This window comes from Natrix helvetica (assembly GCF_964273705.1).
Source record: "Natrix helvetica genome assembly, chromosome: 6".
Lineage (NCBI taxonomy): Eukaryota > Metazoa > Chordata > Lepidosauria > Squamata > Natricidae > Natrix > Natrix helvetica.
In genome coordinates, this window is record NC_138553.1 from 76196378 (window position 1) to 76210395 (window position 14018).

The window sequence follows — 14018 nt, forward strand, 5'->3', positions numbered from 1 at the left end:
CTCTAAGTTTAGTTTGCACTAGTTTCTACTGTTCTGATAGTAAAAATTCTTACTAAAAACTACAGCTACATATATAAAAAAAGAATCAGGACAAATGCAAAAATGTGTCTACAATATATCTAGAGAAAAATATCCCAATCACAAAATGAGGAAGCCTTGTTGACAAATTCTATTACTTCAATTTTATTTTTCTAAACTGACACCAACCACTAACCTGGATTTAAAACTTTACTGAACTCATAAAAATGATGAATTGACACTTTTATTATGGCTGGCCCCTTAAAGCATCTGCTTCTTTTGCAAAAACACTCAGGCCAAAAGTATCACTTGGAGAAAGGGTCCAAAATGGAGGTCAGCGCTATTTCAGCCCACATTAGAATTCCTACAATTTATTCCAGATGGCAATCAGGAGGAGTTTAGTCTCTCCTGCCCAATTTTACTCATTTATTTTTATAAGGAAAAGAATGAAATTCTCTCCACCTAGCAAACTTTTTTTGTTATGGGATGAGTAATTCCTCAAAACCAGGTAGCAGATCCAAGCCCATCTTCCTGTTCCACAAGGTAACAGAGCCACTGCCCTTTAAGTGTGGAGAGCAGCTGCTGGAGAGGTGACCGCAAAGCCATGCTTGAATTCATGCAATGGTAGAAAAGTTTCTTTTTCTGTGTTTAACTGCTGCTTCCTTTTGAACTTCTGGGATGGGTCAAGGAGAGAGACAGTAAGTGGAACCAAACATTATAATAAGAGAGATTGGATGGGAGGCTGCTGCAGAGAAAGGGAGGAAGGTCATGGCTGGGCTTCCTTCCCTTCAGAGAGCCATCTAACCAAGGAAGTTGAGGTGACAGAGATGGTGCACCTTCCAACCAGATGTTCCTGCTCCAGTTCAGTGGCTTGTTCAGTCATTTATTATCTATGATTTCCTCTTGGAGGAAAGTGCAGATCTGGTATGTTTAATAGACGCTGGCTGAGAAGGGAGCAGGAAATCCTTTTCTCTACTGCTGTCTGCTAAAACAACCTTCTCCAAACTTTCTGGGTTGGCAACCCGGTCCGGGGGTGGGTGGGTGGGGGGCAGAGGGATGGTTTTGTGTGAGGGGCAGGCAGGTTGAGCTATGTGCGTGCGCACATGCGCCAGCCTACCACACACATGGCCCGGTTGTCATTAGGCAACAGCCTAGTAGTGGCCCACGTCTCACAGGCTGGAAACCCTGTGCTAAAATACCAGGTTAAAAACTAGCATCTTTCACTTCTTGAGTGTTAAAAGTGTTGGAGTAAACAGAGAGATAAGGGACACTTTCTCTAATAAACTAAAACACTATCTCATGTCACAATCATCTGATCAGAGAAAGATGGCCCATAGGAACGACACCACAAGCAGACCCGTTCATTGGATGCCAAACCAGCTCTTCTATGTTGGCCAACTTCCATCTTTAGTTACTGTAAAAGGGTTTGTCTCTCACCTAGCAAGCATCAATCCCAAGGAAAGATGAGAAAGAAATGCCAGTATTTCAAGATGGCTGACAAGATAGTAATCTGTCTGCAGGCTACTTCGGCTAAGTAATTCTGGAGAAGAACAGAAGTGATGATCAAGCTGTTTCACCCATTCAAGATGACCAAGTACCTCTCACAGTAAGTCCTTCAATTACAAAGACCCCCGCTTTTAGATGGAAACACAGTTTAAATTCCCAAGTAAGGAATATTGATTTACGAACAGAAAGTGAGAACAGGCTGCAAGTAACAGCTGCTTGTTCTTTTCCTGACTCTTGAGACTGTATTTCATATTCCTTAAATAGAGATCGTCTAGGAAAATTCCTGGCTCCTCACAAGGGTATTTGAGAAGAAGAGAAAACGAGGCAGAGAAGAACATTTCAATGCAATTCAGTACATCGGTGCCAAAAACCCTACATTGTCAATAGCTTTATACGGTAAGCCTTCTTCTCAAAGAAGAGAAACCACAAAGTCTGTAGACAAGAAGCTCATCTAAATTTCAGCCGCTCTCTTGAACCCTTGGAGCTGAATTTAACCATAGCGTGGATGGATTTCATAATCTAAGATGGCTCTTAACTACAAGGATAAAAACAACAACAGAAAACATATGTGGCTTTCCACATCACACGCTAGTGACCAAGCTCCAGGCGCACAGATGTCCTGCTTCAGAACTTATTAGCAAGCAAACATGCCAATTCAGAGTTGCAGGGCAACAGATGTACAAAAACACTGAATTGCTCTTGAAGTCATACATCTCTTTAAAAAAAAAAAAATAACCTGCCAATCAATTTTCAAGTAATGCCAATCTTCTTTTTTTTTTGGCTGCTTCTGAATGGCTTTACTGAAATATTTTTCCCTCATAGCCTCTCATGCAAGGTTCAGCTCCTTAAAGCATTAACATGGATTGATGAATCCCAATTACCCAGAAACCTGACCCTGAAGTGGGTCAAAAAAGTCACTATGGCAGCCAAGACCAAACCCCTGCACTTTTCATGTGTAGTTGCCATCATGAGTTTTTAAAACTCATCTTGACTTCTATAGATGCCCCTGCAGGGCAATTGATACTTCTGCTTATTTATTGGTTTACTTATTTTAATTACCTCCTCCCAACTTTGGGCGGCTTACAACCAACAACCAACTTATTAAGAGAAAACACCACAAACCAGAACAGCAAAGGACAGAAACAAAACAAAATGGAAACAAAACCTCCTTCTTCCTTCACGTGATTCTTCTTTCAGAAATCTTTGCATGAATGGATCGCAGAAATTGTTTTAAGTTTAACACTGCCTCTGTGCATTTTTTTTATAGCTTCAAGGAGAGCTCCTCAAAAAGTTGAGGGCTATCTATATTGTGAAGGTTCAGTTTGCCTTTTCTCCATAATAGATGGAATTATTTTTGCGTCTGCTTTCCCTGTTCCCAGAAGATATTTTAAAGACCTATACAAAATTTTAATCTTTAGCAATTGTCGCAGGCATTACTACTTTTAGTAAATCTTACTAGACTGACTGTAATGCAAATGTACTATTAGCATTATATTCTGCCTGGAAACAGACTTTAAAATGTTTTGGGAAAGGGCTGTGAAATTAGGGCCTCAGGCACACACGCTGTATCAAAATTCATTAGGATGTGTTGGAATGGTTTGACCGGCATAGAATTACAGTAAGCAGCAAGTTGGAGAGATCTGTTTCGTCTGCATTCTTCCCTCATTGCACAAACCCTGGCACTTGGTCAATTTCTCCAAGCCTCATTTCTCTCTTAGAAAAGTGGTGCAAAGGGAAGGAGGAACCGAGCAAAAGCGTGATAAAGCTGTGATAAAGCTGCCTTGGAGAGAAGAAACGAATCACAAAGGTTAGGATAATGGGTTTGTTTCCCCCCCGTTCCCCCCCAAAAAAAATTCCTGTGGAGGAAAGGAATGAAGCACGCTTTCCAAAAAGTACATCTGGTACCTTCTCCTGCTTTGGACTCTTAGCGTTGGAAAAGGAGATGATTTTATTCCATATCGTAAAAATGGATCAGACCAGCGCTCACCAACTGGTGGTCTGTGAAAATTTTTTGGTGGTCGGCAGAAAAACTATTTGCATTTTTAAATATTCCACTAAACCAGGGGTTCTCAAACTATGGCCCCTGGGCTTGATACACGCAATGAATGCTTGTGTTGCTGCAGAGAGTCTCCCCCTTCGGGGTCTTTCTGTGTGGGTCGGAGGGGGGCAGAAATTCCAACTTAGGGTCTGCGTCAGCCTCCTGGTGCGGGGCTTTGGGCAAGAGCTGGAGGGAAGCGCCGCTGGTGGCGAAGAGCTGGAGGGCCTTGTTCCAGTGGGACTACATCATGGTCTGGAACTGGCTAACCATCTCAGCCTGCTAAGCCTCCAGGCTCCAGTACCTGGCCTTGCACTCCTGCAGGTCTTCCCTACTTGGGAAGCCCATGCTCGTAGTCCTCAGTGAGATGCTTCTGCTGAGCCTCCTTCTCGGTCAGATCCAATTTGAACTGAGCCAGCTGTTTTGCCAACTCTTTCTTGTGGTGGCTGCTTAGTTCCAGCAACTGCTTCCTGTTGGGACCCTAAGGAGCCCGGGCGGGCAGACGAGGAGTGGCTGGGAGGGGAAGGAGAAGTAGAGGCCGATGAGGCACCCCTTGAAGCGATATCAAGTTGGCCATGCCCACCCAGTCATATGACCACCTAGCCAGTCATTAGGCAGATCATAAGGATCAGACAATGGTTAATGTTTTGGAGGTGGGATAAGGCTGCTCCAAAGCTCAACACAGTGTGTGTTAGGGTGGTTTTTTTAACCTTCACTGAATAAAAAACACAAAGATCGAAATTAAAACTCCCGGAGACCCAGCTAAAAGGATGCAGACTGTTTAGACAATGAGTCCATCAGTGCTGGATGTTTTGAACAGAATCCTCATTTTAAGACTGGCCGCGTTGGTGATTTCATGCCCGCCCCGCCCCCTCCAATTTCATCTCCGGGCAGAAAATGAACATGTAATCCCAACCGAGTGAAGCAGATCATGCATTTTTAACCTCGTGGCATGACAGGGAAAGAAAGGAAGCCAGTGAGGAATTGTCTCCGTTCATAAACAGCCAACCGATTTTACAGACGTTTTATAGGTGGAGAAAATTGATTGAGATAAAGAAGGAAGCCCCAAACCGCAGACTTCCCCCTTCTTCTCCGCCCCCCTCAGCTGCAGGCTGCAGGCTGCCAGATAAATAGGGAACAAAGGTTCCTGCTGAGACCCCTGCCAATATTCATTAGTCCCTGTGGAGGCTTTATTATCTGGGGAACAGCCACAGTGCAACATGAATCAGCAACCTTGGAAAAAAAACAAACCGCACAAGCATGTGGAAGACACAAAGGGGGGGGGGGGGAGAGAATCTAAGATACAACATTTGCAAGAGCCCTGATTCTTTTCCTTTATTCTACAAAACTGTCACCTGAGAAAGGCTGCTTGAGAAAAGCAAACAATATAGGCGCATACACGTTTTAAATTGGAAGCCTTAAGAGCTGATGTCATTTTACGCGCCGCAAAATGTTTGTGTCTTTGTTCTACAAGCAGTCCTTTACTTACAACAGTTCGTTTCGTGGGCATCCAAAGTTACAACGGCACTGGAAAAAAAAAGTGACTTGAGACCGGTTTTCACACTTACAACCGTTGCAGCATCCCCATGGTCTGCAATATGAGATTACATCCCAGAGGGTGATCTAATCACAATTTGAGATCTTTCCAGCCAGTTGCCGGATGTGGTTAGTGATTCACTTCATGATTCACTTAACAACCATGGAAAAAAAGATTTAAAATTGGACACAACTCGCTTAACAATTGTCTTGCTTAACAACTGAAATTCTGGTTCCCAATTCTGGTTGCAATTTGAGGATTATCTCTAGGAAGCTACTGTCCAAATTACTGAAAGAAGATGTTGGATAGCCATTTCTCTGAAAACGGTATAGGGTTTCCTGCCTAGGCAGGGGGTTGGACTAGAAGACCTCCAAGGTCCCTTCCAACTCTGCTATTGTATTGTATTGTCCATCATCATTAAACCTTCTTTCCAAGCAACTTCCATGAATCCAGTGTCTTTTTACCCACTTGGAACTGAACCCAGAAGGACATTTCTTCCAACAGAGCAATGTTTTTCTTTTCTTTTCTCAGCCTTCTGAAGGAACATGTTTCTGTCTATAATACAATTTATTTCAGAGAAGCTTTGCCGAAATCTGCTGAAAAGATCTGCAAGTCAATCCCGGATTCGGTTGCTAGTTTTGAAAGATTAGAACAGCAAATACAAAGCTGCTAAACTGACAAGTTGGAATCTTAAAAATTGTGCAGCTGTGGCAGCAGCTGAAAACTAGGGACTTCCAACATTGGTGGCATTATTCAGCAGTTTCCTCAGGATTGTTCATAAACCATTAGGACTCCTCATCTTTCATAGATGATTCAATGGGCAGCACCAGGAAAGTTAGATCATGACTGGAGAACATCAGCAGATTATATGAATATGTAAATCCAACCATCATTGATTCTGATTCTAACATCTGTCTACTCGTAACTGATGCTACCCATTCATTTCTCATCAGGAATATAAGCTGAGCCACTGACACAAATAGCACATCTCAAGGAAGTAATTTGGATTTTGGACTAAGGAAGAGAAATGGAAATAACAAACCTCAATTTTGTCTGTTTTGGCATCTCCCCAGTATATCATGTTTTCAATGTAATCCAGTGCCAATCCATTGGGCCAACCAAGAGAGGTATTTACCAGTACAACTCGGTCAGAACCATCTAATGCAGCTCTCTCAATCTTTGGAATCTCTCCCCAGTCGGTCCAGTACATGTAGCTAAAAGGAAAAGGGTAAGATGGAATAAAACAGGGACTGCAAAAACCATGTAGTAGTATTGATTAGAGACTAAACTGTGCCAAACTTTGGCAATGGCCTGTGCTCTCTGCAGTTTTAAATTATTTTGACTTAAAACGTATCTGCAAAATTGTCTGGTGGAACTCCCGTGACAATCTGCCATATAATTCTCATAAATGCGTACTTCGTGGACATGGAACATATACAATTCCCCCCCCCCCTTTCTTTTGTCAATCCTGAACGATTCTCAGAAACTGCCTGGACATGCCTCTGCAGTTTTCTTGACAAGGTTGTTCAGAAGCGGTTTGCCATTGCCTCCTTCCTAGGACTGAGAGAGACTGACTGGCCCAAGGTCAGCCAGCTGGTCTCGTGTCCAAGGTGGGACTAGTCCAGGGGTGTCCAAACTTGGGAACTTTAAGACTTGTGGACTTCAACTCCCAGAATTCCCCAGCCAGCCATGCTGGCTGGGGAATTCTGGGAGTTGAAGTCCACAAGTCTTAAAGTTCCCAAGTTTGGACACCCCTGGACTAGAACGTACGGTCTCCTGGTTCTTAGCCAGGTGCCTTCAACACTACACCGCCACTAGAGCCGAGGTGGCGCAGTGGTTAGAGCGCAGTACTGCAGGCTACTTCAGCTGACTGCTAGCTGCAGTTCGGCAGTTCAAATCCCACCAGGCTCACGGTTGACTCAGCCTTCCATCCTTCCAAGGTGGGTAAAATGAGGACCCAGATTGTTGGGGGCGATAGGCTGACTCTGTAAACCCCTTAGAGAGGGCTGTAAAAACACTGTGAAGCGGTATATAAGTCTAAGTGCTATTGCTATACCAAGCTGGATCTTGTCCAACATTAGATCAGCCTCTCTATTTGCTTGGGGAAAAATTCCCAAGGACCATTATTCTTCCCCCCTTTTTCTAAAAGTGTAAGGGTGATTAGAAAGACATCATAAAAGCTAATGTTTTAAAGAGGTGGATGCAGGATACGTTCAAGTTGCAGATCTGTGGGGCAACTAAAATGTTTTACACCCATGGGCTGCAAAAAAAAAAAAAAAACGACTAATGCGAATGGGAAGCAATTTAAAACTGCCTCAGTTCACTATTTTAAGGAAGGGGGGAAAGATCAGTACTCAAACAGGTTCACAATAGCTCATAACAGGCAACTCGGAAAATGTGTAATGATGCACTGTGGGGGATCCCTGGGGTGACAATGCGGAGGATCAAACAGATGGGCTGCACTTTTTTTTTGGACTTTATTACGGTTTCAACCAATCTCCTGCAGCCTGGTCGGTAGCCTAGGAAATCCTTGTAGAAATTTCAGCCGCTTTTAAAGGGGGCCTTATATTCCAGGATAATCTTCAGTTTAAAATCTAAATTTCTCGTGATAAGTTTCACATTGTAAATCAAATCTCATTTTGGAGGAGGATGAACCAGACATGTTCTTTGGAACTATGGCTATTCTAAAGCAAGCTGGACAGCTCCTATTGGTCCCAAATAATCCTAATTTAAGTACTCTGGAACTGAGAGTCACCACCAGAAATTATTCATGGTCAGTAAATAAGGGAGATTCATATTCTCAAATCAGGGAAAGCACCTTGAAATGAACGGTAGATTTGACTTGGGAGAATATGGTATTTCTTAATTTTTTAAAGAACCTTCATAATAAAAATATGGGCCTTACCCAGTCATAGGATTCAGAACTATAGCTCTCGGCTCTTCCAGGTATTCTGAGATTAAGATCTTCCTCATAGTCCCATTAAGTCGTGTGATTTCGATGCGGTCTGTCCCCGTATCCGTCCAGTAAAGATTTCGGGCCACCCAATCTACAGCAATGCCATCCGGGTGTGCAATTTGTGCCTGTACAACGAACTGGCTAGCCGAGCCGTCGAGGAACGAACGCCTGATGGCTCTCACTTCATCATCTGTCCAATAAATGTACCCTTCCACGGGGTCATAGTCAATGGCAATGGCGTGACGAATGTCTTCCAACTGCAGCACAATATCCGTGAAATCCGGAGTGTCCAAGGAGATCCGTCTCAAATCGGTCCTTCGGGCCAGCAGTAGCAACTCCATGGCTCCTGTATAGACAAAACCCAACGACTTAAAATTAAAATCACTTCTGCGGTCACCTGCCTCTTTGTTGAAAACATACAGGAATGTCATGGTTATTTAGATCCCAGTGACGTCACGCATAGCCAATGACTGACCCACCACCAGTCAATGAGTCCAGCAGCAGGGAAATGTTAGCAAAGGAAGGAATGAAGCCGTTAACCTTTGTAAGGTAGGTCTGGTGGGAGAAAGAGCTCCATCTTTCCTACGAAGGAAGGCAAATTGAATTGTTGGCCGAGCAGGTACAAAGGTAGCCAGGGAATTGATTGAAGCCTGAGAAATGGCCCTCTTGTTCGTCAACAGGACTGCTGATTTATCACCAGCTTGTCAAGTACTTAGAAGCCCAGAACTGGCAGTCCAAGGAAACCTTAGCCATCAGCACACCTATCGATCAATCAATAGGAAGCCACAGCCAACCATATAAATACAACACACGGAATAGCCCAAGTCACACATTCTAGTGTAGAGAAGTTCCCTGAGGATGGGCTCCACCTATCTAGGACTGACCTAGATTGGATCGTCACTGTTTCCTCCTTCTGGCCATCTCAAGACTCTGGACTCCCCCCCCACCCCCACTTGCCATCAACAGCTTATGAGCCAAGGTGGCGCAGTGGTTAGAGTGCAGTACTGCAGGCTCCTTCTGCTGACTGCCGGCTGCCTGCAATTTGGCAGTTTGAATCTCACTAAACTCAAGGTTGACTCAGCCTTCCATCCTTCCGAGGTGGGTAAAATGAGGACCCAGATTGTTGGGGGTAATAGGCTGACTCTGTAAACCCCTCAAGAGTGGGCTGTAAAGCATTGTGAAGCAGTATATAAGTCTAAGTGCTATTGCTATTACGAACAGCCTTCTGAACTCATCATTTTGATCAGCTTAGAAATGGGAAGAGATGTCTGGTAGATACTCCAGCTGAGCCATTTGTCAAACTGATCAATGGGCCTTTAGAAGCAGATGCCCGGTGTCCCAATACTAAGGACACTGGGGTGCTAGCAATCATTCCTAGGAGGAAGGAAGCAGCGAGCAATTTCTCCCTCTCCCATCCTGCAGCCCTGCTCAGAACAAATGCTTTTCTGTGGTGGAATATCAGCAACTTAAAACCGCAGGTTGCTTGGGAGGGGGGAGCTTTCCCTCTGCTTCCTCCCAGATACATCACCAAAGTCTGTGCTCCGCTGTGCAGTAACCCTGATCGAGGCAGGCAATAAATCTGTATGAACAGCAACATGGGGAAATTCACAGATGTGCCCACCCCCCACCCCCCGGACCTTCCAATTGCATCAGCTTTCAACTGAAAATGTTGACCACCCCTAACTTTTAGGCAATAGCCTATCACCCACGTGGGGGGAGTGGGGGAAAGCATTTGCAGTTTCCTTTTTAGGAATTAAAAGTTGATTTCATTTTCACTGCCTGCCAACAAAAGTGCGTATAGTCAAGGCTACAGTTGCAAATGTATAGCTGTGAAAGTTGGACCATAAGAAAGGCTGAGCACCAACGAATGGAGGCTTTTGAACTCTGGTGCTGGAGAAGACTCCTGCGATCCCCTTGGACAGCATGGCGGTCAAACCGATCAAACAGATGGGTGCCAAGGATGTGCGTAATATTCTGGCTGCTCTTTCAAAAGCCAAACCGACAGATTCTTCAGTCAAGATTGTATCATACCTCGGGGGGGGGGGGGGGGGGAGCCATAACCACATATGAGCGGCATGACCAATATCAGGGAGTGTTTTTACACACCACAAACATCTCTAAGACAACTCTGTAAGCCACTATAAGATCATCTTACCAGTGGCCCCATTTTTTTTCTTCTCTCTCTACGTTGGCTGGCTCTTGCTCTCTAGGATTATTTTGGCACTAAGTAGTAGCAAACAGAGTTTTTGGTCCACATTCATGATTAAGGGGCTGTTTCTAAAGCAGGCAGCCACTGAACTTAAGTGGCCTGACAGTGCTATCAGCCATAAAAGTCACTTAGCCATAGATTAAATTTTATGCAATTTCCTAAAAAAAATGTTTTCCCTAAAGATTTTTGGAATTGCTGGAAACAGGAAGCAAAGGGCAACTGGGCCTTCAAGGGGTGAATTAAAAATGAGGGCCTTACAAAAAGGTTTCTCTCTGCTATAAATTGAGAGAACTCCCTGCCTCCCTGAAAAATTAGTCGTCATGGAAACTACACTAGTGAGGTCAGACAGATTTCACCTTTGCTGCATAGATTCTCCATTAGGGCTGAATAGTATAAATGTTATAAATTCCACACAGTATTCCACACAAGTTGCAGGGGGGGGAAAGTTTGACTACAAGAGAGCCTGCGTGGTTTGAATTATTACTGTGTTAAGAGAAAATGCCTTTTTCCAAATCCTGCTTCATCAAAATTAGATAAGAGAGGTATTTTTTTTAACTACTAATTTTGGCCAATTCATCACCTATGGCCGTTCCTAGTCAGGGAAAATTACCGTCGGCATTCATACCCCTATTAGGAGCCAATCTGGTTTAATGCTTAAGGCTGTGATGGCGAACCCCTGCTTAGTGCTTATGCCCAACTTACCATCTTTGCAAGTCTTCTTATTCTCAAGGAGTTTCACGCCTGTGGGACAGGCACACCGATAAAAGGGCTTGATAGGAGACATCAAACACAGATGGGAACAGCCACCGTTATTATCCTTGCAGGGGTTTGTAGCTGTCAAATACAGAAAGCACAGAAAAGTCGCCCTGTTAGTAGCAAACCTGCCTTATCAAGAGGGGAAAGGGTGAAAGATAAAATGGAATATGGGTGTTGAACATCCTCCAAAGCGGTTCAAGGCACACCCCGTTACAGGCTGTATCTGAACTGCAGGGGCTGGACATTTATGTACAGTGGATCTGGATATGCGCCGCTGGATGTTTATGTACAGTGGAACAGAAAGCTCTACTAGAACAAGTCCGGTGATGACAAACCAGTGGTGGCATGCAAAGCCCTCTCTGTGGGCACGCGCATCGTTGCCAGCTACCCTTCTGGCTTCTGGCGCCGGCCACTTGGTCTTCACAGGCGCTAGAGTGCCAGAAAACAGCCTGAAAGCAACATGAAAAACAGCCTGAAAACAGCCAAAAAACAGGCATGTGTGCACCAAGTTTGGGCCCTTGGTGCTGAAAAGGTACGCCACAACTGGCGTAGTCCATGAAAACATTTGCTCTCTCTCGCTTCCTATAAATGTAGGCCGAACCACAGCCACCTCTATTCTTGGAGGCCAACTAAGAGAGAAGATGCCTTCAAAATGAATAGAAAACTTTCCTTCAGGAAGGACTCAATAGTCAATAGCGCCACTTGGGAAGAGAGAGTCTCTCTTGTGCATTTGTGAACAGGTAAACTTTTAAGTTTTTTTCTGGAATGTTCAAATCTTCCAATAAGTAGGGAGAAACTTAGATGGTCATATTTCTTTATATGGTTGGTCTAAACCCATTTTTCAAATAATCCTCATGATCAAAACTGGGACCAGAATTCATTTCGCTAAGCAATGTGCTTAAGGAAATCATGCCTAATTTTATAATCTTTCTTTCTTTTTTGCTATCATTGTTAAGTTAAATAAATAAAGTGGCAAATGGTGATCACGTGACCCGGGACACTGCAACCATAATAAATACACGCCGGTTGCCAAGCGCCTGAATTTTGATTGCGTGACTATGGGAATACTGCAACAGTCATAATTGCAAGGATCCACTGCAAGTCACTTTATTCAGTTACGATGAAACTTCAGAACGGTCACTAAAAAACCGATTATAAGTCGAGTACTGACTGTACACAATATTTAAGCCGTTCAATGCATCATTTTAAAAGTGACTATACCTAAGTCATCTTTCTGCATTCCTTGACCATCAGATTTTGCAAGTATTCTAACTAAGCTCTTGTTCAACAGAGACTGGAAAGATATATGCAGCATTTCTGAATTTTAATTTTCCTCTGCACCTATCTTTATCCAATAATAAGAGGAAAAGGCATCCATAGACCGATCTGTGGCTGTGACAAACTCTAGTCAAAATAGGATAGCAAAAATGACTGAATTTGGGCATTTCTTCCTGTAATTTAAAGATCAAATTGGCAAATTTAAAAATAAATATACTAAAGACCAAGGCACTTGATCTTTCTGTTTGACAAATAAAATTAACTACACTTAACGTACATTAAATTTAGCTATGTTTCCTTTGTTCTTTTTAAGTCTTCAATTTCTTCTGTTTACTATTCAACTTCTTCAACCAGAAAAATATTGCCTAATCCCCCCCCCCCCCCCGCAAAGTAAGCACAGTGGTTAGGTACCTACACTGTATAAACTGTACATATGACAGTCTGAAAACCCCACAAAACAAATGGGAATTTCTACATTGGGCATTCTGGGAACAGCAAGAGGAACTCACCACTGGGCTGCCGCTGTTGGCTGAAGACGTGGATATCCATGGGAGAAAAGATGTTGGAATGTATTTCACGCAGGTTCTGTCCCGTGTTTTTGTTGCAGGCCAGGATGGAGCGAGTCGTCCAATCTGTCCAATATATCGTGTCACCAAATAACGTCAGAGCAAATGGATGTGGCAGGGATCCTTTAATCACAGCTTGCCTGGAAATAAAATAAAACATGGATTGCGGCATAAATTATCTCCCTGGATGTAGAGGAGGCCAGCATTTTACATCTTTCTCGAACCTTCCCTGCCCACCTCTTGAAATCAAGATGGAAGTGTGAAATTTGCAACCTGTATCTTTTCTCCTTGAAACAGCTGAGAAGCCTGATTGTCTTCCTTTTAATTAATCTTCAAGTAGAATATTAGCCCATGAATGAACTCAAAGAGTTAATTCATGAGTCTGATGGAACATTTCACCATTTAAGTCTTAACATTATTTTCAGAATATTAGCAATAGCACTTTGACTTACTGCATATACCACTTCAAAGTGCTTTTACAGTCCTCTCTAAGCAGTTTACAGAGTCAGCCTATTGCCCCCAACAATTTGGATCCTCATTTTACCAACTTTGGAAGGATGGAAGGTTAAGTCAACCTTGAGTCTGGTGAGATTCGAATTGCCAAATTGCAGGCAGACAGCAGAAGTAGCCTGCAGTACTGCATTCTAGCCACTGCGCCACTGCAGAATTAAAAGGGTTCATTAAAAGAGTTAATTCATGAGCCTGATGAAACATTTCACCATTTAAGTCTTAAAATTTTGTTTAATATAATTTGTACAGATCAGTGTACAAGTAGACACAGTAATTCTTTAACGGGACCAGAGAGGGCAAGAGAGAGGCTTGCAATGCCACAAGACTGCAGAACCTAATCAGGACGACAAGCTTTTTTTTCTGCCACCATATAAATTAATTCCCACAAGCAAACTGCGTCTGCCACAGGAGGATTTCCCAGAATGGGTTCAAAAAACAGACTTCTAGACCGCTCAAAAGTAAGCTCTGTTCAGCAAACTGTTTGCATTAGATAATGTTGTCCTCAACTTAACATCCAGAATTTCCATCACTAAGCAAGGAGGTTGTTAAGTAAGTTGCACACACTTTTATCATTTTTTTTTTGCCCTGGTTATTAAATGAATAAATGCAGTTGTTAAGTGAATCAGGCCATCATTAAGCAAGTCCAG

At 43.3% G+C, this 14018-nt stretch overlaps 1 protein-coding gene and 1 long non-coding RNA gene across 3 annotated transcripts in view; one reads left to right on the forward strand and one right to left on the reverse strand.

Moving 5' to 3' along the window:
* LOC309394640 overlaps positions 1-14018 on the forward strand; it is a 253769-nt gene that overhangs the window by 69798 nt on the left and 169953 nt on the right. The window lies entirely within an intron of this gene.
* LRP6 (LDL receptor related protein 6) overlaps positions 1-14018 on the reverse strand; it is a 71503-nt gene that overhangs the window by 34110 nt on the left and 23375 nt on the right. For both annotated transcript variants that reach the window (XM_081957946.1, XM_081957947.1), the window contains exons 4-7: positions 12805-13001; positions 10964-11095; positions 8002-8398; positions 6139-6310 (exon numbers count right to left, since the gene is read on the reverse strand). In XM_081957946.1, coding sequence (XP_081814072.1) covers positions 6139-6310; positions 8002-8398; positions 10964-11095; positions 12805-13001 — 898 coding nt within the window. The remainder of the gene's footprint in view (positions 1-6138; positions 6311-8001; positions 8399-10963; positions 11096-12804; positions 13002-14018) is intronic.